The 23,339-nt window shown below is 45.0% G+C and overlaps 1 protein-coding gene across 3 annotated transcripts in view; it reads left to right on the top strand.

Annotated features, from left to right (window-relative positions):
• The first annotated feature begins 3,154 nt into the window (after positions 1-3,154).
• jmjd7 (jumonji domain containing 7) overlaps positions 3,155-23,339 on the top strand; it is a 29,037-nt gene continuing 8,852 nt past the window's right edge. Inside the window, exons 1-7 of one of the 3 annotated variants that reach the window (XM_078563070.1) lie at positions 3,155-3,223; positions 10,419-10,572; positions 11,289-11,542; positions 12,362-12,418; positions 14,825-14,920; positions 16,828-16,904; positions 19,651-19,764. In XM_078563070.1, coding sequence (XP_078419196.1) covers positions 3,175-3,223; positions 10,419-10,572; positions 11,289-11,542; positions 12,362-12,418; positions 14,825-14,920; positions 16,828-16,904; positions 19,651-19,764 — 801 coding nt within the window. In that variant the 5' untranslated portion in view covers positions 3,155-3,174. Of the gene's footprint in view, positions 3,224-6,932; positions 8,039-10,418; positions 10,573-11,288; positions 11,543-12,361; positions 12,419-14,824; positions 14,921-16,827; positions 16,905-19,650; positions 19,765-23,339 lie in introns of those variants that run through there. The other 2 variants (XM_078563072.1, XM_078563071.1) reach the window with 2 other exon arrangements.

Genomic DNA, 23,339 nt, shown 5'->3' with positions numbered 1-23,339 from the left:
ATGTCCTGTCCACAAAAAGGACAAATCTAACCCGGCCAATTACCGCTCCATCAGTCTAGTCTTGATCATCAGTAAAGTGATGGAAGGGGTCGTCGACAGTGCTTTCAAGTGGAACTTATTTACTTACTTACCAACCTGCTCACTGACGCTCAGTTTAGGTTCCGCCAGGCCATTCAGCTCCTGACCTCATTATAGCCTTGGTTCAAACATGGACAAAAGAGCTGAACTCCATAGGTGAGGTGAGAGTGACTGTCCTTGACACCAAGGCAGCATTTGACTGAATGTGACATCAAAGAGCCCAAGCAAAACTGGAGTCAATGGGAATCAGGAGGAAAATCTCTCCACTGGTTGGAGTCATACCTAGCACAAAGGAAGATAGTTGTGGTTGCTGGAGGTCAGTCATCTCAGCTCCAGGACATCACTACAGGAATTTCTCAACGTAGTGTCCTCGGCCCAACCATCTTCAGCTGCTTCATCAATGACCTTCCCTCCATCATAAGGTCAAAGGTAGGATGTTTGTTGATAATTACACAATGTTTACCGCCTTTTGAGACTCCTCAGGTACTGAAGTAGACCATGTCCATTTGCAGCAAGACCTGGATAACATCCAGGCTTGGGCTCATAAGTGGCAAGTAACATTTGTGCAAGTTCATTAAAATTGGGCAACTTGACAGTCATACACACAGAATCATACCTTTCAGACAATGTCCCAGACACCACCATCACAATCACTGGGTATACACTGTCCCACTAGCGGGACAGACCCAGCAGAGACGGCACAGTGGTATATAGTCAGGAGGGAGTTGTCCTTGGAGTTGTTAACATCGACTCCCAGATGTTAGTAAGGAGGACTTTCCAGGGATATCTTTACTACTGTCATTTGTGGTACCTCGGACAATGCCAAGTGTTCTGTCTGGTTTCATTCCTTTTCGTAGACTTTGTAGCGGTTTGATACAACTGAGTGGCTTGCTAGGCCATTTCAGAGTGCAGTTAAGAGTCAACCACATTGCTGTAGGTCTGGAGTCACATTTAAGCCAGACCAGGTAAGGATGGCAGATTTCCTTCCCTAAAGGGATTTTAGTGAACCAGATTCCATGAGTATGACAATGTCAGGTTGCCCATAAATGCCAGGCAATGACCTTCTCCAATAAGAGAGAATCTAACCATCTCTCCTTGAAATTCAATAGCCTTACCATCACTGAATCCCCCACTATCAACATTCTGGGCGTTACCATTGACCAGAAACTGAACTGGACTAGCCATATAAATACTGTGGCTACAAGAGCAGGCCAGAGGCTGGGGCTATTGCGCAGAGTAACTGGCCTCCTGACTCCCCAGAGCCTCTCCACCATCTACAAGGCACAAGTCAGGAGTGTGATGGAATACTCTCCACTTACCTGGATGAGTGCAGCTCTAACAACACTCAAGAAGCTTGACACCGTCCAGGACAAAGAAACCCGCTTGATTGGCACCCCATCCACCACCTTAAACATCCACTCGCTCCACTGCCGATGCACAGTGGCAGCAGTGTGTACCATCTACAAGATTCACTGCAACAACTCACCAAGGCTCTTCTGACAGCACTTTCCAAACCCACGACCACTGCCAACTAGAAAGTCAAAGGCAGCAGGTGCATGGGAACACCACCAGCTAGAAGTTCCCCTCCAAGCCACTCACCATCCTGACTTGGGAAATATATTGCCATTCCTTCACTGTCGCTGGGTCAAAATCCTGGAACTCTCTCCCTAACAGCACCGTGGGTGTACCTACAGTACATGGATTGCAGTGGTTCAAGAAAGCAGCTCACCACCACCTTCTAAAGGGCAACTAGGGATTGGGGAAGGTGATTGACAGTCATATTGAAAAGGTAAGTTTTTGGTATTGGGGGAGAACAAACAGGTGACAAGGCAGAGTGGCCCAGGGAGAAGATCAGAGCTAAATAACAAAGACCGAAAGCCATGCAGCCAAAAGTGGGGTAAAGAGGGAGGCCTCAGTAGGATTGCCAGCTCAGTTACATTGCTCCTGCCCCCAAGCTCTAACTATTGGTTCAATTGGATTGCGAACAAATTCATAGCTGACTGATTAAATGGTCCTTTGTTAAAAGCAAAATGCTGTGGATGCTGGAAATATGAAATAAAACCAGAAAGTGCTGGAAAAATTCAGCAGGTCTAACAGCATCTGTGGTGGGAGAAACAGAGTTTACGTTTCGAGTCCGCGCGACTCTTCAGTCATACGGACTCGAAACATTAACTGTTTCTCTCCCCGCAGATGCTGTCAGACCTGCTGAGTCTTTCCAGTGTTTTCTGGTTTTATTAAGTGATTCTTTGTTCTCCTCCAGCGTTTCTCCCCATCTGTAATTTGTTTTAATGACCCTATGATTTTTCTCTTGAGTTGCTTACAGTCTGAGAGATTAAATAACCTTTAATGCTTGGAGACTCCAGGACATTGCTGGAGGGTTGTCACCCCAGGTCCAGGATGGGATGAGTGCAGGACATTGTGTAATGGATGCAGCTCAGTGTAATATTAACTATTGTTAACAGACAATGATTTAGGATCATTTATCTGGTAATTGCAAAGTGTGGAGAAGAATCAGCCCTGACTGACACCCTTAGAGGTTCAAATTATTAATCCTATTAATCTACGATTGAGAAAGTTTGCAGATCTGGATTAAAGTCCAATCTCTTTGATAAAAAACTGAACAGCGGCCAGACTGTTCTGGTCAAGGGACAGCACTGAGTCCTCCCGGCCTCCGGGCGGCGCTGTGAGTCCTCCCGGCTCCGGGCGGCGCTGTGAGTCCTCCTAGCCTCCGGGCGGCGCTGTGAGTCCTCCTAGCCTCCGGGCGGCGCTGTGAGTCCTCCCGGCCTCCGGGCGGCGCTGTGAGTCCTCCTAGCCTCCGTGGGGGGGCGGGGGGGGCGCTGTGATTCCTCCCGGTCTCCGGGCAGCGCTGTGAGTGTTCCCGCCCTTTCTGTGTCGCTGTGAGCCCTCCCGGCCTCGGGCTGTCGCTGTGAACCCTCCCGGCCTCCGGGCGGCGCTCTGAGTCCTCCCGGCCTCCGGGCGGCGTTGTGAGTCTTCCCGGCCTTCGGCTATCGCTCTGAGTCCTCCCGGCCTCCGGGCGGCGCTCTGAGTCCTCCCGGCCTCCGGGCGGCGCTGTGCTGCTCCTGAAGCCGGTGGGAGATGCAGACGGTGCGGGAGAGTTTGCGGCGGGTGGCGCAGGAGGCGCGGGGTGAGTGTGTGTGAAGAGCGTTGTTTCTCTCCCGCCATTGACTGGCTTTACCGCTGCCGGTAGCTGGTGGCTTTCAGGCAGCTCCGTCTCAGGCGGCACCAGGGAGCCCCCCTCACCGGCTCTGCCCCCGCCTCCCCCGGCCCTCTGCCCCTCCCCTCCCCCAGCCATGTAGTTAAAATTGTTCTGATGTCTTTGTAGATGCCTATCCAGTACACAGCTGACCTGGCTCTCAGCTTACACCTCTCCATTTTCATGTGGCCTTCATGTATCTTCTGGAGACGCTCGCTCTCTTTCACTTTGGGTATTATTCTGGATCCGGCCAGCACTACCATCTAATGAAATGTCAAAAAAAAACAAAAACAGAATTACCTGGAAAAACTCAGCAGGTCTGGCAGCATCGGCGGAGAAGAAATCAGTTAACGTTTCGAGCCTTCATGGCCCTTCGGCAGAACTGCAGCATAGTTTCAACAAGGGAGAAATATAAATTGGTTTAAGGGGGGGGGGGGGGGAAGAGACACATTGAGGGTGTGGTGTGAGCAGATAATCAAAAGATGTCACAGACAAAAGGGTCAAAGAGGTGTTGAAGGTGGTGGTCTTTGTCTGAGAAAAGTGCTAATTAAGAATGGAAAACAGGATATTCAAAGTACAGCTCTAGTGGGGGTGGGGTGGAAAGACTAAAGGTTTTAGTTTTAGATTTAAAAATAATGGAAATAGGTGGGGAAAGAAGAATCTATATAAATTATTGAAAAAAAAGCGGGTGGGGGGGGAAAAGAAACGGGGTGGGGATGGGGGGAGGGGGAGTTTAAGATCTGAAGTTGTTGAATTCAATATTCAGCCCGGAAGGCTGTAAAGTGCCTAGTCGGAAGATGAGGTGCTGTTCCTCCAGTTTGCGTTGGGCTTCACTGGAACAATGCAGCAAGCCAAGGACAGACATGTTGGCAAGAGAACAGGGTGGAGTGTTAAAATGGCAAGCGACAGGGAGGTTTGGGTCTTTCTTGCAGACAGACCGCAGGTGTTCCGCAAAACGGTCGCCCAGTTTGCGTTTGGTCTCTCCAATGTAGAGGAGACGGCATTGGGAGCAACGAATGCAGTAGACTAAGTTAGGGGAAATGCAAGTGAAATGCTGCTTCACTTGAAAGGAGTGTTTGGGCCCTTGGACGGTGAGGAGAGAGGAAGTGAAGGGGCAGGTGTTGCATCTTCTGCGTGGGCATGGGGAGGTGCCATAAGTGGGGGTTGAGGAGTAGGGGGTGATGGAGGAGTGGACCAGGGTGTCCCGGAGGGAACGATCCCTACGGAATGCCGTCAAGGGGGGTGAAGGGAAGATGTGTTTGGTGGTGGCATCATGCTGGAGTTGGCGAAAATGGCGGAGGATGATCCTTTGAATGCGGAGGCTGGTGGGGTGATAAGTGAGGACAAGGGGGACCCTATCATGTTTCTGGGAAGGAGGAGAAGGCGTGAGGGAGGATGCGCGGGATATGGGCCGGACACGGTTGAGAGCCCTGTCAACGACCGTCATCTCTGATAGACCAGTACAACCTTATTGCTGGCTGTGCTTGTTATATCTTATCAGACCATCCACTTGCTGAGAGAGCATCTGTAACTCTTCGTCTTTGCTGGTCTCATTGCTAATTCGACTCAGTTTTGGTGGTGTTGCATTCACTAGGTGATGGATCTTGATACCGAGATCTCGCATATCTCCGGCGGGAGTAACAGAGACAGGGCATGTACGAGCACCATTTCTCTTCCTTGCTTGGATTTCAGAGTGAAATTGTAACTCTGAAGCCTCAAGGGTAACCTCTGCAGTCTTGCTGATGCTCTACACGGATTTTTCTTGTAGATCTGCTCTAGTGGTCAATGATCAGCCTTCATTATGAACTTTCTCTCATAGAAATATAAATGGAATTTCTCACATTCATACACGGCCACCAAAAGCTCCCTTTCCACATTGGCATACCTTGTCCCAGCTTATGTTAGGACTTTGGATGTGAATGCTATTAGCTTTTCATCTTGTACCAGGGCTGCTCCCAGTCCTTTTGTCGAAACATCTACTTATAGAGCGACAGGTTTCTCTCTGTTGTAGTATGATAGACTTTTCTTCTTGCAAACGACTTCTTTGAGTTTGTTGAAATTCCTCTCAACATCTCTCATCAGCTCTCATAGGTTTGCTGTGTGTTCTGACATGGGGTATGAAAGAGCTCATGTTTGGGATTAAACCAAGGAAACATCGTAGCTCTTTATTTCCCCTTGGAGCTTCCATTTCTAAGATGGCTGTGACCTTTTCAGGACTTTGCTTGACTCTGTCAGGTGTGTGTACACCATTTCGAAGAATTGGCATTTTGTCACTTTCATATTGCGTTTAACTGCGTTTAGCTTGATCCCAGCTTACCTGGTTCTCTCCATGGCTTCATGTAGATGATAGTCATGATCTTTTTCATCCAAAGATTTGGATATCATCAGCAATGCCAACTACTTCTTTACATCCTCTGTATGTCTCGCCTATTTTCTGCTGAAACACACCTTAGCTCACATTAAGGCCGAAAGGTAGATGCAGGAATTTGTACCATCCAAAGTTTGTGTTGAATGTTGTCAACAGCAAAGATTCCTAATCAAACTTCACATTCTAGTAGCCATTTCTGGCATCTGGCAAGCTTGCTGAAAACCTTTGCCTCTGCTAGTGTGATCTCTTCCAGTGTTGGAGTTGGGGTAATGATTCCTCTTTATTGTTTAAGATCTTTGGGGCAAATTCGTAGCCATCCATTTGGCTTCTCTCTCACCACAATGGAATTTACCCAATCTGTAGGCTCTATGACTCTGGCAATCACCATCTGTCCTTTCACCTCCTGGAGCTCTCCTTTTAGTTCTGTTGGTACTTTACGTGGGGGATCAATCACTGGTTTCATTGTTGGGTCAATAATGATGTGATACTCAAAATCTTCAAAGCATCCAACCATCTCATCAAAACACTCCGGATACGTTGGGACTAGGTCTTTCTTGCTTCTGATTGGAGGACACTTTTCAATGGGTGTACTACCTTCAACCCTCTGATCCTTCCTTCATCTTATGGTTTACCAAGATCGGCTGCAAGTCTTTGCAACTGCTCAACATCGGGGTAGCATCTATCTGTTTCAGTAACATAGAGCATACAGTTAAAATCATTTCCTTTGTGTGTTCCTCTGATTTGGATTGTTCCTAGCTGTCGAATCTCAGTTCTACCAAATGCCATTAGCATGACATTGCTCGGTTTCAAAGTATCTTTCTTTGGGTAACCATTTTCTTTCAAATTTTCAGAAAGATCTCCTGTTATAGTCTGAGGGGGATGATGTTACTCTGTGCTCCAGCATTGAGCTTTAGTTTCAGAGTTATGGTTGTAGGCTTATTTCTCACTCTCTGATCTGAATTGATGTATGAATTTCTTTGGGAAGTGTCACATTCGGACATTTCATGCAGTTGTATGGCTCCTACGTCTATTATATTTTGAAACACTTTGCCATCTTCCAGGGTATGAATGTTTTGGTTCCTTTTCCGTCTCATTCATCCTGTTGCTCTATCTCTGATAACTCCTTTACCCTCTTCTTTCCTTGTCCTACGTATCTTCTCCCAGTGACTGGGCTTTCCACAAGCTCTGCAGGTTGATCCATATGTTGGACAATTCCTTCTCTGAATTCCTTCTCTGTAAACTCATGCGGTCGTCCACAGCTCATGCACATTTTTCTCTCTGTCTATTGCGGTTTTTTTTGCTGTTTCACTGCATCAGCCCTGTTGCCTTTCCTTTGACTTAACTGAAGGCTAGATATTTGGGTAGCCTGTGTCCACATCTGCCTACTCGTGGCTTCATGTGCTCTGGCAGTGTCTACAGCCTGCTATATTATGAGCTTGTCCTTTCCCATCAGATCTTTTTATACTTCAGGATGTGCAGAGCTCTAAATGAGCTGATCTAGCAGCTTTGTGCCTGTTTCCTTGAATTTACACTTTCTGGCTACATTTTTCAATCTCGCTTAGAAATGTCAGCAGGCTCACCTGGTTCCTTTCTCAGGCTTTGAAATTCATAATCAATGGATCCAATGATTTGACTTTGGCTGGGGACATGTGTTGAATTTCTCAAAGGTTTTGTGTGGATTTTTACTATCATCCTCAATAATCTTCCAGCTATTAAACGGATCTACTCCTTTCCTGCCCACAAAAAGATGGTCATGAAAGGCGTCACATAAATGCAAGTCTTTCTTTAAAAAAAATTGACACTGAGCCACATAAGGTGATATTACAACAGTCAACCAAAAGCTGGACAAAGGTTTAAGGAGCATCTTAAAGGAAGAAAGAGAAGTAGGGAGGCAGTTCCAGAGTTTAAGGCCCATGCAGATGAAGGCAGAGCCACCATTGGTAGAGCAATGCACAAAGCTATAACTGGAGGAGTGCAGACATCTTTAAGGGTAGTGGAGTTGGAGGAGATTACAGAGATAGGGAGAGGTAAGCGCCTGGAGGAATTTGGGTGGATGATGGGAGGCCAGTCAGGAGAACGTTGAACAGTCAAGTCTAGAAGAAACAAAGGCATGGATGAGGGTTTCAACAATAATTGAGTGGAGGCAGGGGTGGAGTCAGACAATGGTGAGAATGAACAGCCTTACTGATGGAGCGGATTTGAGAGCAGATGTTACCGAGGTGATGTCTTAGGTGATGGAATAGATAAGTCGTCATAAATTTGATGAAGCAGCTGAAGATGGTTGAGCCTAGGACAATATCCTGAGGACCTCCTGCAGTGATGTCCCGGGACTGAATTGACTGACCTCCAACAACCACAATCATCTTCCTTTGTGCAAGGTATGACTTCAATGGTGCAAGGAGTGCAGCTCCAATAACGCTCATGAAGCTCAACAGCATCCAGGACAAAGCAACCCACTTGATTGGCACCCCATCCACCACCTTAAACATTCATTCCCTCCGCCACTGACACACGGTAGCAGCAGTGTGTATAATCTACAAAATGCACTGCAGCAGCTTGACAAGGCTCCTTCAACAGCACCTTGCAAGCCTGCAACCTCTACCACCTTAAATGGACAAGGACAGCAGATACGTGGGAACACCACCACCTGCAAGTTTCCCTCTATGCCATACACACATCAACCTGACCTGGAGCTATATCACCGTTCCTTCACTGTCACTGGGTCAAAAACCTGGAACTCCCTCCCTAACAGAACTGTGGATGTTCCCACAGCACATAGACTGCAGCGATTCAAGAACGCAGCTCACCGCCACCACCTTCTCAAGGGCAATTAGGGATGGTCAATAAATGCTGGTCTAGACAGCGATGTCCATATCCCATGCAAGAATAAAAAAGAGTTTGGAGAGGAAAGGAAGGGTGGGTTGAGATGGTAGTTTCCAAGGACAGAGGCATCAAGGGTGGGTTTTTTGAGGACCATTAATGATATCAGCAAACATGGGGGCCTGGAAAGAAAACTAGGTGGTCAGCATTTTGGTGTGATAGGGCCAAGGGAGCAGGGGGTGGTTCTCATGAACGAGATGAGCTTGGAGCGGTTATTTGTTTTTATTCGTCCATGGGATGTGGGCATCACTAGCTATGCCAGCATTTATTGCCCATCCTTAATTGCCCTTGTTCACAGGACATTGCTGTGGTTGTCACATGTAGGCCAGACCAGGTAAGGATGGCAGATTTCCTTCCCAAAAGGACATTAGTGAATCAGATAGGTTTTTACAACAATCAACAATGGTTTCATGGTCATCATCAGACGTTAAATTCCAGATTTTTATTGGATTCATGTGCCGTGGTGGGATTTGAACCCAGGACGCCAGAGCATTACCTCTGGAATACCAGTTCAGTGACAATACCACTATGTCACCACCTCTCTGTATGTGATAGGAGAAAAACTAGAGAAAGATGCAAGTTCAGGGATAGAGCATCGGGGCATTAGAGGAGTTTACCATCAAGAGGTCTAGGGGAACAGATGGAGGGAGCAGAGGCAGCTGAGTGGATGGACTCAATCTTAGTGACAAAGAAATTGAACCTCCAATATCTCCAGTGTCCAGCTGGTTGGAACTGCCTTGACTGGTTCTATTCTTAACAAATCATAGCCAGAGAGTCACCTATAATGAATTATCTTCCCACTCCTGCACCATTACCTCTGTAGTTCCCCCAAAGGATCTGCCCTTAGCCCTGCCTTCTATTTCTCATCTACATGCTGCACCTTGATGACATCATCTAAAAACACAATTATCAGGTTCCACATATACGACACTCAGCTCTAACTCATCACCACCTCTCTGGACCCCATCACCATTTCTGATTTGTCACACTGCTTGACTGACATACAGAATTGGATGAGCAGAAATTTCCTCCAAGTAAATTGGAGGAAATTGGACTGAACCCATTGTCTTTGGCCCCCGCTATAACTGCATCCCCTGGTCACCATTTCCTTCCCCCTGCAGACAATTGTCTGAAGCTAGCCAGACCTTTTGCAACCTCGGTGCTGTATTTGATCTCGAGATGAACTTCCACACATCCGCTCCATTACTAAGATGGTGCATACTTCCTCCTCTAACATTGCCTGACTCCTATCCTGTCTCTGCTCATTTGCTGCTGAAATGCTTGTCCCTGCCTCTGTTATGTCTAGGCTTAACTATTGCAATTTCCTCCTGGCCAACCTCCCATCTTCCACCATTGTGCACATCCAAAATTCTGCGGTGCTGAGCATATTCTAACACACACCAAGTCCCATTCACCCATCACCGCCTATGCTTACTGACCTACGCTGGCTCCCAGTCCAGCAAGGCCATAATTTAAAAATTCCTCATCCTTGTTTTCAAATCCTTCCATGGCCTCATCCTTCCCAATTTCTGTGACCTCATCCAGCCCTACAAGTCTTTGAGATTTCTGTGTCCTCCAGTTCTGGTCTTGCATATCTCTGATTTAGTCAATCCGAATTAATTATTGGCAGCCGTGCGTTTAGCTCCCTAAGCTCAGAAATTCCCTCCCCTATCTCTATGTCCCTCCTTTAAGGTGTTCCTAGAAGATGACCTCCTCAACCAAATCCTCGCCTGTCCTAATAATTCCTGTGGCTCGGTGTCAGACCTTGATTGATGAAGCACCTTGAGGCATTCTGCGACATTGTATAAATTATTATAAACTATATAAATATGTGTTGTTGCTTCCTCGCTGAAGGCACCATCTCTACTTTGTTTGCAGAGCTGTACTTGAATGACTCAGTCCCCTACTTGGACCAGTCCCCCACACCACTGGAATTGCAGCGTAGCTGGCTGTGTCCCAACAAGCCCTTCATAGTGCGAAATGCTATCAGTCACTGGCCAGCAGTTTCCAAATGGACAGCTTCCTACCTTAGGTATGTTTCGAACTCTGTTTACTTAATATCCTTTTGTTTTACTCCAATTCTTCCCATCCAGTAATACTTTTCTGGGCCTTGTTTCTACATTCAGCCTTGGCCACTATTTCGTGACTGCAGACATGCACTGCACTGCACTGAGACATGCCAACCAAACGGACCAAGGAAACTCTGTCTGCAGCCTTGTCCTCCATCTTGGCATGGGGTGGGGTGAGGGTGCGGGAAGAGAGCTGTTTTTTCCCCTCAATCTCCATCAATTTTCCTTTCCTCCTGGTTCAAATGATACAAAGCTGCGATTTTAAAATTCTCCTCTTTATATTCATATCCCTCCATGGTCTCTCCCCTTCCTTTCACTGTAACCTCCTTCAGCCCCACTACCTACCGAAATATCTGCACTGCTAAAATTCTGGCCTCTTGAACATCCCTGATTTTAATCGGTTTACCATAGGCGCCATGCTTTCAACTGCCTAGGCCCAAAGCACTGGAATTTCCTCCCTAAACCTCTCTCTGCTCTCCTCCCTTAAGACACTCTTTAAAACCTACCTCTTCCACCAAAATGTTTGCGCATCTACTCTAATATCTCTTTCTGTGGCTCAGTGGCAAATTTTGTTTGATAATGCTCCTGTTAAGCGCCTTGGACCATTTTTCTACATTGAAGGTGCGATGTAAATGCAAGTTGTTCTGATAATGTTTAACATTCAGTGTTTAACTTGCAGAGAAATGGTTGGAAAGCAGTTGGTGAGCGTGGCAGTGACCCCCAACGGCTACGCCGATGCTGTGCATGAGGGCCGGTTTGTGATGCCCGAGGAGCGGCGAATGCCATTTGCGGATTTTCTGGACATCATCGAGAGGAAGCGGACTGCGAGCGGAGTGTTCTATGTGCAGAAGCAGTGCTCGAACCTGACAGAGGAGTTTCCGCAGCTCCTGCCGGATATAGATCCCCACATCCTGTGGATGAGTGAGGCCCTTGGTATGGGAGTGCTGAGCGAAGAGTGGTGATTGCAGCTTAGCTGAGCTTTGCATCAGGGACTTGATGCTGATGTATATTTCACGTCAGCAATTATTAGAATAAATGTTAAATTACTTTTGCTTCTACCCTTACGACCCACCAACCCAGTCATGTCCCCCTGTCACTAAGTTCGGTTGAAGGGTAGCTGTTTTTGTGGGTGCCTAGGGTACACTCTTTGCACTTAGAGAATGCTTTTTATGGGTGTTAAGTGCTATATTTTGTGTATTGGTTATGATGATGGTGAGACTCCCTCTAATGCACTCATGGTAAGAATCTGACACACTGATGTTGTGACACTGAGGTAGGTTCTCTCTCTTCCCCCACCGCTGCTGCCCCCACCCTAAGCAGACTTCAGGCTGAGCTGGAGACTGCTACTGCATTCATATGTCCCACGGCAGCCTGCTCTGGACCATGGGGCTAGAAGAAGGTAGACCCCTGGGAGGTGGGTTGAGGTGGGTGTGGTGCTAGTGGGAATGCTGGAATAGCAGCAGCCTACACCCATTCCTCCTGTCCCCAGAAAAATAAGGAGGTACCTACCTCTGGTCTGTTCAGATGGATTGCCCGCAGACCATCCAGTTGGAGGGGCCCCAGCCAAATGGTGATGGCCCCAGTGACTGGGGCTGGGGACAGTGGATGGAGCAGTAAGTTCTTCCACCAGGACGGAGGCCTGAAGATTCAGGCTGCTTTCTTAACAGGTCAGTGGACAGTTGCTATGAGCCAGCCTGGGTTCTGATTCTTTTACTGTGAGATTGATGGTTTTTTTCTCCTCTCCTGTTTTAGGGAAGGTGCCTGATGCAGTAAATTTCTGGCTGGGGGAGTCGGCTGCAGTGACCTCCTGTGAGTAACCAGAACCTGTTACTCATGTACAAATTAGGTGTTGGGCGGAGAAGAGAGATGCCTGTAAAGGAGAGGTGACATTCTGTTTTGGGAGGTATTGTCAGGAAGAGCTGCTGTGAGGAACCCGAGCTAGACAATGAGAATTTTTACATTGAGCTTATGTCTTTGACAATAAGCCTACCTCCCATTATCGATTGACCTCCAGAGACTCCACTCTACACCCAGAGTTTGATGGGCCTTGATTTGCCAATGTTGTCCACCCTGCGCTTGTGCCTGCACACTGGGACAGTCATTCTGTTTGACATAACACAAATTAAGTTTCTGCCTTGATTTCCTGGCTGGCCCCTGGTTCCTTGTGTCATGCAGTTACACTCCCAACCTGCAGTCTGCAGTAACCCATCACAGTATTGGTACATCACGAGGTTGGTGTGCACAGTTTGTGAATTACCCTCCTATGGACAGATTTCAGTATAAATCAGAAAAGCTGCTGCACAGACAAGGGGGTCTGGCCTGAGTGTTGCTTTCTCAAGACCTGATTACAGAATACCTGTGGATTGCATTAACCTCAGTGGGGATATAGGGATCATTTTCCAGACATCTCTTAATGGAAAAGAGACTCGCCTACTGGCAGTACAAATTAAATTTGTAGATGCACAACCCATGATTTTCTGTACGTTTAAACTAGAGGACAGAAAATAGTCATTACTGTGCTCGCAACTTTTTGATAGGGCCCCAATCCAATCAGTCACACCTACTGGCAAAATCTACTGAAAGATCAGGTCTCTATGATATGGTACTAGATGGGGGGGCCTATTGAGTGACAATGTGAGGGGGCTGGATTCAGATCAGCAGAGATAAAGCCAGGAACACACGGTGCTATGGGGAGAGGGGTTACTGAGTGACAGTGTGAAGAAGCTGGATTAACATCAGCAGAGATATAGTCAGTGACATGGTGCTGGGGGGAGAGAGGTTACTGAGTGACAGTGAGGAAACTGCATTCACACCAGTAGGGTTACGATTAGTGGGAGGAGGTACTGAGCCTGACAGTTTGAGGGAGCTGGATTAACAAAGATCAGATTTCATCCTGCACAAGGAAATCTGCTCAGGGGCACTCTTGAGATTTTTTTTTTAAAAAAGCATTTTAGTGATTCAATTGGTTCATAGCAAAACATGAAAGACCATTTTTAATTATTTATTTATGGACTGCTTTCCCATTATAAAATGCTCACATATGGTTTTCTCTTTACAAATATTTATCTGAAGCATGTTACAAGATGTTAATGTCAGTTTCCATGTATATGCCGATGACATCCATCTCTGCCTCATCACCACCTCTCCCAGCCCTTCCATTTTCCATGATTTGTTACACTGCTTGCCCGACATCCAGTCCTGGAAGAGCACAAATTTTCTTCAATTCAGGAAGACTGAACACATTGTTTTTGGTTCCCTTCACAAGCTCCGTTCCCTAGCCAATGACTCTTCCTCTTCCTGGCAAGTATCTGAGGATGAACCAGCCTGTTCATAAACGTGGTCTGATTTCCTCCATCATCAAAACTTTACTTCTGTAATGTGGCCAAACTCGGCCCCTGTCTCATCTCATCTCATCCCCATTTCTTCATCCATGCCATTGTCATCTTTAGACTTGACTATTCCAATGCTCTTCTGGCTGCCCTCCCATCTTTCACCCCATACAAACGTGAGTTGATCCAAAACTCTGCTACTTGTATTAATTAATATCAAATTCCATTCACCCATCACCCACGTGACTACTGACCTGCATTGGCTCCCAGTTTAATTCTAAAATTCTCAACTTTGTTTTCAAATCCTTCCATGACTTTATCCCTCCCTATCTAATCTCCAGCCTTCCAAGATATCCTCATTTCTCCAATTCTGGCCTCTTGAGAATCCACAATTTTAATTGCTCCACCATTGGAGCAATTGATGCCATCATCTTCTAGGTCCTAACCTCTGGAATTTCCTCTCTAGCCCTCTCTGCCTTGCTACCTCTCTCTCCTTTAAGACACTCCTTAACCTCACTCTTGGCCAAACTTTCGGCCAAATGACTTAAAATCTCCTTATGGTCTCTGTGTCCAATTTTGTTTGGCAGTCATTCCTGGATAGCCCCTTGCAACATTTCAATACGTTCAAGGTGCTACCTAACTGCAAGCTGTTGTTTGTGTATAGGAAATGCATGCCATAAGCAAGATTTTCAATGCTATATGTAGATATATAGAAATATTGGGTATTAGAAAGTGAGCAACCTTGGATAACTGGGTGTCTGTGCGTTCTCCATGATGTGGGAATCAGTGCTGACTGTAATGTAAATCCATTGCTTGATTTGTCTGCACGGGATTTCCTGCACCTTTGTGCCATTTTACTGACACTTATTTCTCAACTTTATTTCAGTGCATAAAGATCACTATGAGAACCTGTACTGTGTGGTTTCTGGAGAGAAGCACTTTATCCTCCTCCCTCCCACTGACAGACCCTTTATTCCATATGGTAGGTCAGGCTTTCATAGCCCCGTCCCTTACCTCTGAACTTTTGTCTCACCTGACTGTAAAAGCAAATGAGATTAGTTAAACTGAGCCAATTTATAGAACAGATCATTATTCCATATGGATTGGCAGTCATTCCCAGATGCCATGATGCTGGCTAGTAAGGGAAATGGAAATAGATATGGAATTAATTTGGTCTGCATTGTTTCATCAAACTCTTCCTGGTAAAGATGTAGCACTAGTTAGAAGTATATTCCCACTAAACCATTCCCATTAAATGGACACTGAACTTCCCTTCCTGGTCTCCATACTAACATTGTAAATGGTTCCCTCCCTCAGCTGTTGCCTCCTACCTTCCTTTCATACTTGCTGTCATCCACCCCCTCATTAAAAAATGCCAACCCTTCACTTATCTGTCCTTGCACATCGCCAAATCCCACCTCCAGCTCCTGTTGCCTCGTGTCCTAGAACACTTTATTGCTTCCCAGATCCATGCCCATCTTTCCTACAGTTTCACTGTTAAATGTCTCAGTCAGGTTTCTGTTACTGCCACAACACTGAAATGGCATTAATCTAAGTCAAAAATTACCTCCCCCTCGACCTCAGTGTAGCTTTTAACATTGCCAACCACACAGTCCTCTCCTCAGTTCTCCAGCTTAGTGAGATTTCCCTTATTTATCTAATCATACATCTGCACTAATAGCTTTCCTTACTGCCTCCGCGCTGTTGCTTCCAAAGAACCCCAAAGGATCTACCCTTTCTCTCTCCTCTTCCTCATCTAAATGCTACACATTGGAACAAAACTGAAGATGTGGAATCAGGTTCAATATGTGTGGTGTCACCCAAATTTACCTCTCTACCACCTCTTGAGCCCACTGCCCCTGCATTGTCAGACTGTTTGTCCAGCATCCAGTTTTGGATGAGCTGCAATTCCTTTCACTTAAATATTGGGAGAACCGACATTGGCTTTGACCCTCACCACAGGCTCCGTATCTTCTCCCAACATCATCTCAAGCTGGAGCAGACTGCTTGAATCTAAGTTGATCTTCTAATCCAATATCTTCTCCATCACAAAGACCATCTACTTCCATTTCCGAAACATTTCTCATCTCCACCCCTGCCTGAGTCCATGTGCTGCTGAATGCCTCACCCATGCTTTTGTCACCTCCAGATTCCTTAACGCTGTTGTTTTGTTCTATCTCTGTAACCTTCTCCAGCCCTAGAACCCTGCATTCCTACAACTCTAGCCTTTGTGTGTTCCCCCTCTTCTGACCACCAAATGGCATCTGTGACTTCGGCTGTCTGGGCCCTACCCTCAGAAATCCCCTCTCTAAACCCTTCCGCCTCCCTGTCTTCCTTTAAGTCCCTCCTTAAAACCTACTTCTTTGACTAAACTCTTGGTCATGACTCCTAATCTGATTCTTTGTTCCCTTACATCTCCATACCTGCATCTTAGTGACTTTAATGTGGAAAGATATCCAAAAAAATTGTTCTTTTGCTTTTCCTTTGAGCAGAGACATTTAGCTGCTAATCCTGTTGGTTGGTCAAGCCAAGACTGCACCATCCACAGCTGGGCAGTTAGCCAGGACCACTTCCTAGTCAAGGAGTACTCTTGCTAACTCAAGCACTACAACATGCACAAGAACTAATTCTCCCACAAAATGTCTTTCCCTCTCTATGGGCTGTTGCTGCCCTCCTGTTAGCTGTTCCTGTTCATGGTACGGCTGAAATTGGAAACTCGGTGAACAAGAAATGAGAAACAAACTATGTTTCCCACCATAGTTCCATAGTTTAAACTGGTATAAACACAGCATATGGGGACATCACTGGTGTCTTGCACAGACTGAACATTAATGCAACATTAAGACTAGGGCTAGTCACGGAAATTCAGTTCTATTGTTGATTTTTCAGAATTCTTCCAGCCTGCAACATATAAGGTGAATGAAGATGGTTCCTTTGATGTGATAGACGTGCAGAATGCAGAGAAGGTAAAGAACCATCACAAGGGCTGAAAAGACAATTCTATAAAAATGTATTTTTCAGCTTGATTTTCCAATATGTAGTAACTTTAGTCCCTCTATTGTTTGTCAGAATTTGCTTGACCCCTGGCTTCAAGCTGCCCTTTGTAAATGGTTACCAGGAGGTGTCAGAAACTAATTATCATTGATACTGCCCTATAATCTTTTTTCTTTCCTGTTGAGAGAAGCTCCAGTCTCTGCTCGGTACCTTCACTGTGCCATTTGGACAAACTGATAACTTGAGGTGGATTCAAACCACCATCTTCCTGCTGCTTAACATATAGCAAAATTAGCTGTCTCACTCAGAGAGATTCCAAGAGTGCTTTGTGTGTGTAATATAAATAATACTGACCAGGTCAGGGCACTTTGATGTGTTTCAGGTTAAGGCAGAACTCATAGATGTGGCTGAAAGATCTTTCATGAGGTAAAAAGATGAAGCCCAAGCGTTTGAGACAGGCTGATGCCTTAAAGTAAAATATTAAGTGATGATCTTAAAAGACAAAGGACAATTTAATGAATAATTATAAGGGCCCCAATCTTTACTGGGCAGGGTTTCCAAGCAAGTAGGAGTTCTGGTTGTGAAACCCATCGCTTTTTTGGGAGTTAAAATTCTCCTCAATATTATTTTGAAATGTGTTAATATTTTAAAACATTTAATTAGAAGTTTATCTTGGACATTAATAGTTTCAGTTGCTGAGCCAAATTGGCAGGTGATTTTTTTTGCGAAAAGTATTTTGCATGATTCAAGCAACATGGAGAACAATATGCTGAGAATTTAGAAATGGCTTTCCCATTATAAAAGTTTGTGTAGGGAGTTTTAATCCTATGTGTTAATTTAAGAAATATGACAGAAAATCATAACAGAAGTAAGGATATGCACACTATTCTATAGACTTGTATAATATTTAGTATGTATAATTAATGCTTTAAATATATATATGAAATTAATGCATACTGTAATAAGGATTAAAGCAGTTCATTCTGGACAAGTCAAATTATTTTTAATCTTATGTATTTGCCATTCCACTAGATATTACTTATCAAATGTTTGTTTTGCTTTACTAAGAACAGAGGAACTTAAACCTGAATGTTGTGGTTAAAGCACCATGAGGTAGGCAGTAAATTAAAAGATTACATATATTGTACCCCACAAACCAAATTACACAGGATAATTAACCCATCTTTCGAAATATATTTGGTATGAAGTTGCAGGTAGTTTTTGTTTGGTAATAAAACATTTCACTCAACATTTTTGTGTCCAATTCCAACCTGGTCAAGTGGGAAAAGTGGCGCTTTGCTCCCAGGGTCTGTCATCACTGTAGGGCATCCAGCAAATGCAGGAAAGGTATCCAATGTGTCCCAGGGGAAACATCTGGCTCCCATTTGGTGTGCTACTTCATGATGGTGTGGCTGAAACTGTGAATACAGTGTGGCAAATTACAGTCTCAAACTGGTATCCTAACAGTTAATACACAGTGCATCAAAACTCCAAAGCATTATGCCAGCTGCAGTTTGTTTCTATTGAACTAAAGATGCAGCTTCTCCTATGAGCCTTGTCAGAAATTATTCCACCTAGTTTAGGAGCTGGTCGTAGCAACTGTAATCTTGAATTATGCTGAGTGTGTTGATTTAAGTCAAGATAGCAGCATTAACGCTACAATTGATTTTACCTACCCAAAACTAGAGATTGGAATAGTTAGCCAGGGTGATGGGAGGGGATGCGGTGCAGTGGGAGTCCCTGCCCCTGAACACTATTCAGTGACTCGTGCTGCCAAGTGTGCATGTACACACATTGGACAAGCACAGAAATGCAAAAAATCTGAATCGGGAACCCAACCTGCCCGAACCCCCACCTTCCTCTTTTAACGGAGGTGGGAGGAGGGACAGACAAACAATCCACCCACAGGAAGTGAGTTGGCCGATTAAATATTATATTGAAGCTTCCTGCCTTCATTTAAGAGTCATTCTATTTTTTGCTCGTGTCAATTGAGTTTTCCATGGCAGAGAAATCCAGCAGGTTAAAGGAGATGAGAAAAGCTTAATCCATGAGCTAAGTGCCTTAACGTCACTGTTTATGGGTCAAGAGGAGTAGGACTGTTTCTTCCAGCAAGAGGAGCATGATTGTTTCTTCCAGCCCCAACAAGTTACCTCTCCCCAACACTCCCGGCAATCGGTCTACTCCCTGCTTACCCCCAACATCATCTGTCCCTCTGACACTGTTGGGCCTCCCCCAACCAACATTTGCACACCCAACCACCTTCTGCTCCCTATTCTGAGCATAAAGACATTCGGGAAGCCATTCTTCTGGGGTTCCCGACCCCTCAACAGCACCCTTACTCCTGGGCTAAAACGCAGGCCTCACGGTCCATGCTCAGAAGTGAAGTATGGTCAGTCGGTAAAATATTACAAGCCTGCTGATGTGCACAAAAATGAGTTGGCACTTTCAGAAGTAAAGCTGTGTTATTGGAAATGGAGAGAGCTGTAATGACAAATGTTGCTAAAGCAGCCATGGGTATATCTATACCAACAGTTTCTCTCCTTCATGTCACTTGGAAACCTAAGCTAAACTCACCTTCTCCATGTGCCAAAAAGGCCACACTCTCCAAGCTTACTGCCCACCTCAGGCAAAGTTTGTTTCTGTTCCTTTAGCCATGAGGAGTCATGTAATACAAAGTGATTGTGGCCTTGACAGTGGGCTTTGTTTTCAGAAACATAGGTGAAGTACCAAAGAAACATTCCACCAGAGGTAGTTGGTGGGACTGTGGACACTGCTTTCCTTCTTCCCTTCGTTTGTATCCCAACTTCAAACACATCCTCTCAACAGTTTCAGGTTAGTGTGATAAATAATTAAAGCCTCCAATCATCCATAAAAGGTATTTAGTATAGGTGTAAGTTCCGGTCTGTCTCCACAAATCCAGAGCTAGTATTCAAGGATTATTAATGAGTTCTTTACCCAAGGCTCCATTTGCTGATTCAGCTCCTGGTTCTTTACAGATGGTATCCCTATCTCAGATATGCAGATTGCACACAGGTCGTAGCAACCAAATATACAATGGAAATGTGTCAGGAAATAACTAAAGCAAACAAAAATGGTTAGAAACTAACTGTTTTTTGGTTCCGATTCACTAACTATCAGGCCTAAGTACTTTTGAGTGCCAGAGCTAGCCCATTTCAAGTTGTTGATCCAGGCGAATCAGCTATTGTGGTGGAGGGAAACACTGGGGAAACATGAGGAATCTAGGAGTGAAAATGAAAGTCAATAGGAACTTTTCACCCAATGTCAGTAGAGTTGTTAAACAAGTTATCGAAGAAAGCCATTGGAGCTGCCAGTTGAATTGTGAGAGTGACTTGTAGGTATTTCCAGAGATTGAATGGTATGGCAAAGAGCTGGAATTGATCTTTTGAAAAAAGAAGTTTGTTCTGCCTTATAGCATTTTCCTGTTCTGAGGTAACCTTGCTAGTGTTTCTGCAACTGCACTCATCATTATGCAGTGCTACTAGCATGCCACTTCCTACATCCTCTTCATTACTGATACACTAACACCAAATGTCATTTGTGAGAGTTAAACACGACCAAAATTTTGCAGAACATGAAATGCGGTATCCATTTAATATTGTTTTATTTAAAACTTGCTCAGCATTTGGAAGGCCTGTCCCGGCCCACTCAGTCCCTTTAACTGGGGATCTATCCTTCGATGGTTAATGTGGCCTCTTAATCTTTTCTTCCTTGTAATATTGTAGACGTATAAAGAGTACAGTGTAATGGGTGTCAGTGAGACCTACTCTGTTAATGTGGATAAAGTTGAGCCATTGTACTGCATTGTTTCACTTTAATTTATTTTTCTCTCTCAAAATTCATCCAGCAACAGCAAAAAGAGGCTTTTGAATCAAAGCCAATTGTGGAGTGCATACCCCTCTTTAATTCTACCTTGCTTTGCCTGATGAAGTGATCCTAGGGAAAATGACTGATAATTGCAGGGATAATATGAGTTTGTGGATTATATAACACATAAACATTGATTAGTCAGGTTTAGTTGAACTGTATAAGCCTTGCAGGCTGATTGCCAAGTGCTCTGTTTGATATTTTCTAAATCCCAGATAAACAAAGGTTAGTTTGTAACTAGCATGATTCCATGGCAATCAACACTGATTCATGGTGACAAAAACTACAGACTGGTTCTTTACAAATCTCTTGACATTCAGTTCAAAGAGTTATCTAGTGTAAAGATAGGTTCAGAAAATGATTTGATGCAGGGGACTAGTGGATAATGAGGTTCTTTATTCATAATGATGCGATGACATAGCATCATGACATTGAAAAGAAAGACTTGCATTTGTATAGCGCCTTTCACAACCACTTGATGTTTCAAAGCACCTTACAAACAATTAAGTACTTTGGAAATGTAGTCACTGATGTAAAAGAGGGAATGCGGCAGCCAATATTCGCACATTGCAATGTTGATGGATAAATATTGGCCACAGCACTGAGGATAGCTCGCCTGCTGTTCTTCAGAATAGTCCCATGGGATCTTTTACATTCATCAGAGCAGGTAGATGGTGGCTCAGTCTAATGTCTTGTCCGAAATATGGTACCTCTGAGAATACAGCAAGCGCGCATTACTGCGCTGGGCTGTCAGCCTTCATTTTTATGCTCAAGTCCTGGAGTGTGACTTGAACCCAGAACCTTGTGACTCAGGCGAAAATGCTACTAACTGAGCCACAGCTGGTGCACATTACCACTGAAACCCTCTGCTGTGGCTTAGTTAGCCCCATTGCAACCAGGATGAACAGTGAAAAACTTGCTTCCTTTACTGCTAAACTGAAAAATGTGGCAGATTTACTTTGATGTGAAAGGCCCACATTATGGGAGACAGTGGCTAAAAGACACAATAAATGCACCTCAAGTTGATCAGAGCAATTGGGGATGCAGGAACATGACCCAAATAATCACAGCAGACATGAGACACTATCAAAGCATTCAAAACATAATAATGAGGCTGTAATAAAATTACTGACCCGCTAGCCACTGAGAACATAAGAAATAGGAGCAGAGGTAGGCTTTTTGGCCCCTTGAGCCTGCTCTGCCATTTAATAAGGTCATGGCTGATCTGTTTATGGTCTTAATTCCACTTTCCTGCCTGTACCCGGTAACCATTGACTCCCTTATAGATCTAAAATCTGTCTAGCTCAGCCTTGAATATATTCAACTATACCGCCTCTACTGTTCTCGGGTAGGGAATTCTAAAGACCAGCGACCCTCTGAGAGAAGAAGTTTCTCCTCATCTCCGTCTTAAATGGGAGCCCCCTTATTTGAAAACCGTGCCCCCTAGTTCTAGATTCCCCCATGAGGCGTCTTAACCTTTTCTTCCTTGTAATATTGTAGAAGTATATATATACATCCTCTCAGCATCTACTCTATCAAATCCCCTCAGAATCTTATAAGTTTCCATAAGATAGAGGCATTTAAAAGGGAATTGAATTGTTATCTGAGAGGACAAATGTGCAGAGCTACAGGGGGATGGCGGGGGAGTGGCACTAGGTAAATTGCTCCTACGGAGACCCGGTGCAGACGGCACAGGCTGAATGGCCTCCTCTTGTGCTGTGACAATTCTGTGATTCTGAGATTACCTCTCATTATTCTGAACTCCAGTGAGTATAGGCCCAACCTGCTGAACCGTTCCTCATAAGATAACTCCTTCATCCCAGGAATCAAGCTAGTGAACCGTCTACATAAGAAATAGGAGCATTGACTTTAGTTACTTCTCAAAGAACTGGCCTACAGCAAGACGACAGTGTATCAAAGCCAAGAATTGTTTTCGAATGTCACCAACAAGCTGTCATATCTTCTTGTAAGACACTGACATGCATGCACAACCTTTTGTCACTCATTTCCACCATTTTGAATCCTAATGGGCCAAATTCTTTACCATTCAACCTATGCACCTCACCCTTCAATTGAAATATATAGGGAGTAAGGGGTGTAAGGGAGGAGTAGCCCCTCTCTCAGGCGGGTTTCCTGCACTCTTTGGAGTGGCTTGTCTTGCATTGGTCCTTGCCTTCATCTATCTCTCACCTGTGACTCCAAGTAGTTATGAGCATGCCACAGTGGCCACACCATAGTAAACTGCCTCGACGGGAAAGCCAAACCAGGTGAGGGTGCCTGTTGGGTCTCCTACCCTCAGCAATTTAGGGATTTTTCTACCCCAGCTTGCAAAGACTGATTTCGGCGGACTGAGCAGATGAGGCCAATCTAAGGTCCAATGGTCTTGAAAGCGGGTCAGCACCGTGTTGTGGAACATGTAGAGCTTGACAAGACACATAAGATGTCCTGGTCACCCACTGCATCCAGATCTATCGCCAGTTGCCCATGCTCGTCTTGGAACAGGATCAGTCAGGAAGACAGTG

This window comes from Cetorhinus maximus, chromosome 18 (genome assembly GCF_964194155.1).
Source record: "Cetorhinus maximus chromosome 18, sCetMax3.hap1.1, whole genome shotgun sequence".
NCBI classification, from domain to species: Eukaryota; Metazoa; Chordata; class Chondrichthyes; order Lamniformes; family Cetorhinidae; genus Cetorhinus; species Cetorhinus maximus.
The sequence above is the reverse complement of the archived record's forward strand: the minus strand, read 5'-3'. Positions and strand labels throughout refer to the sequence as shown.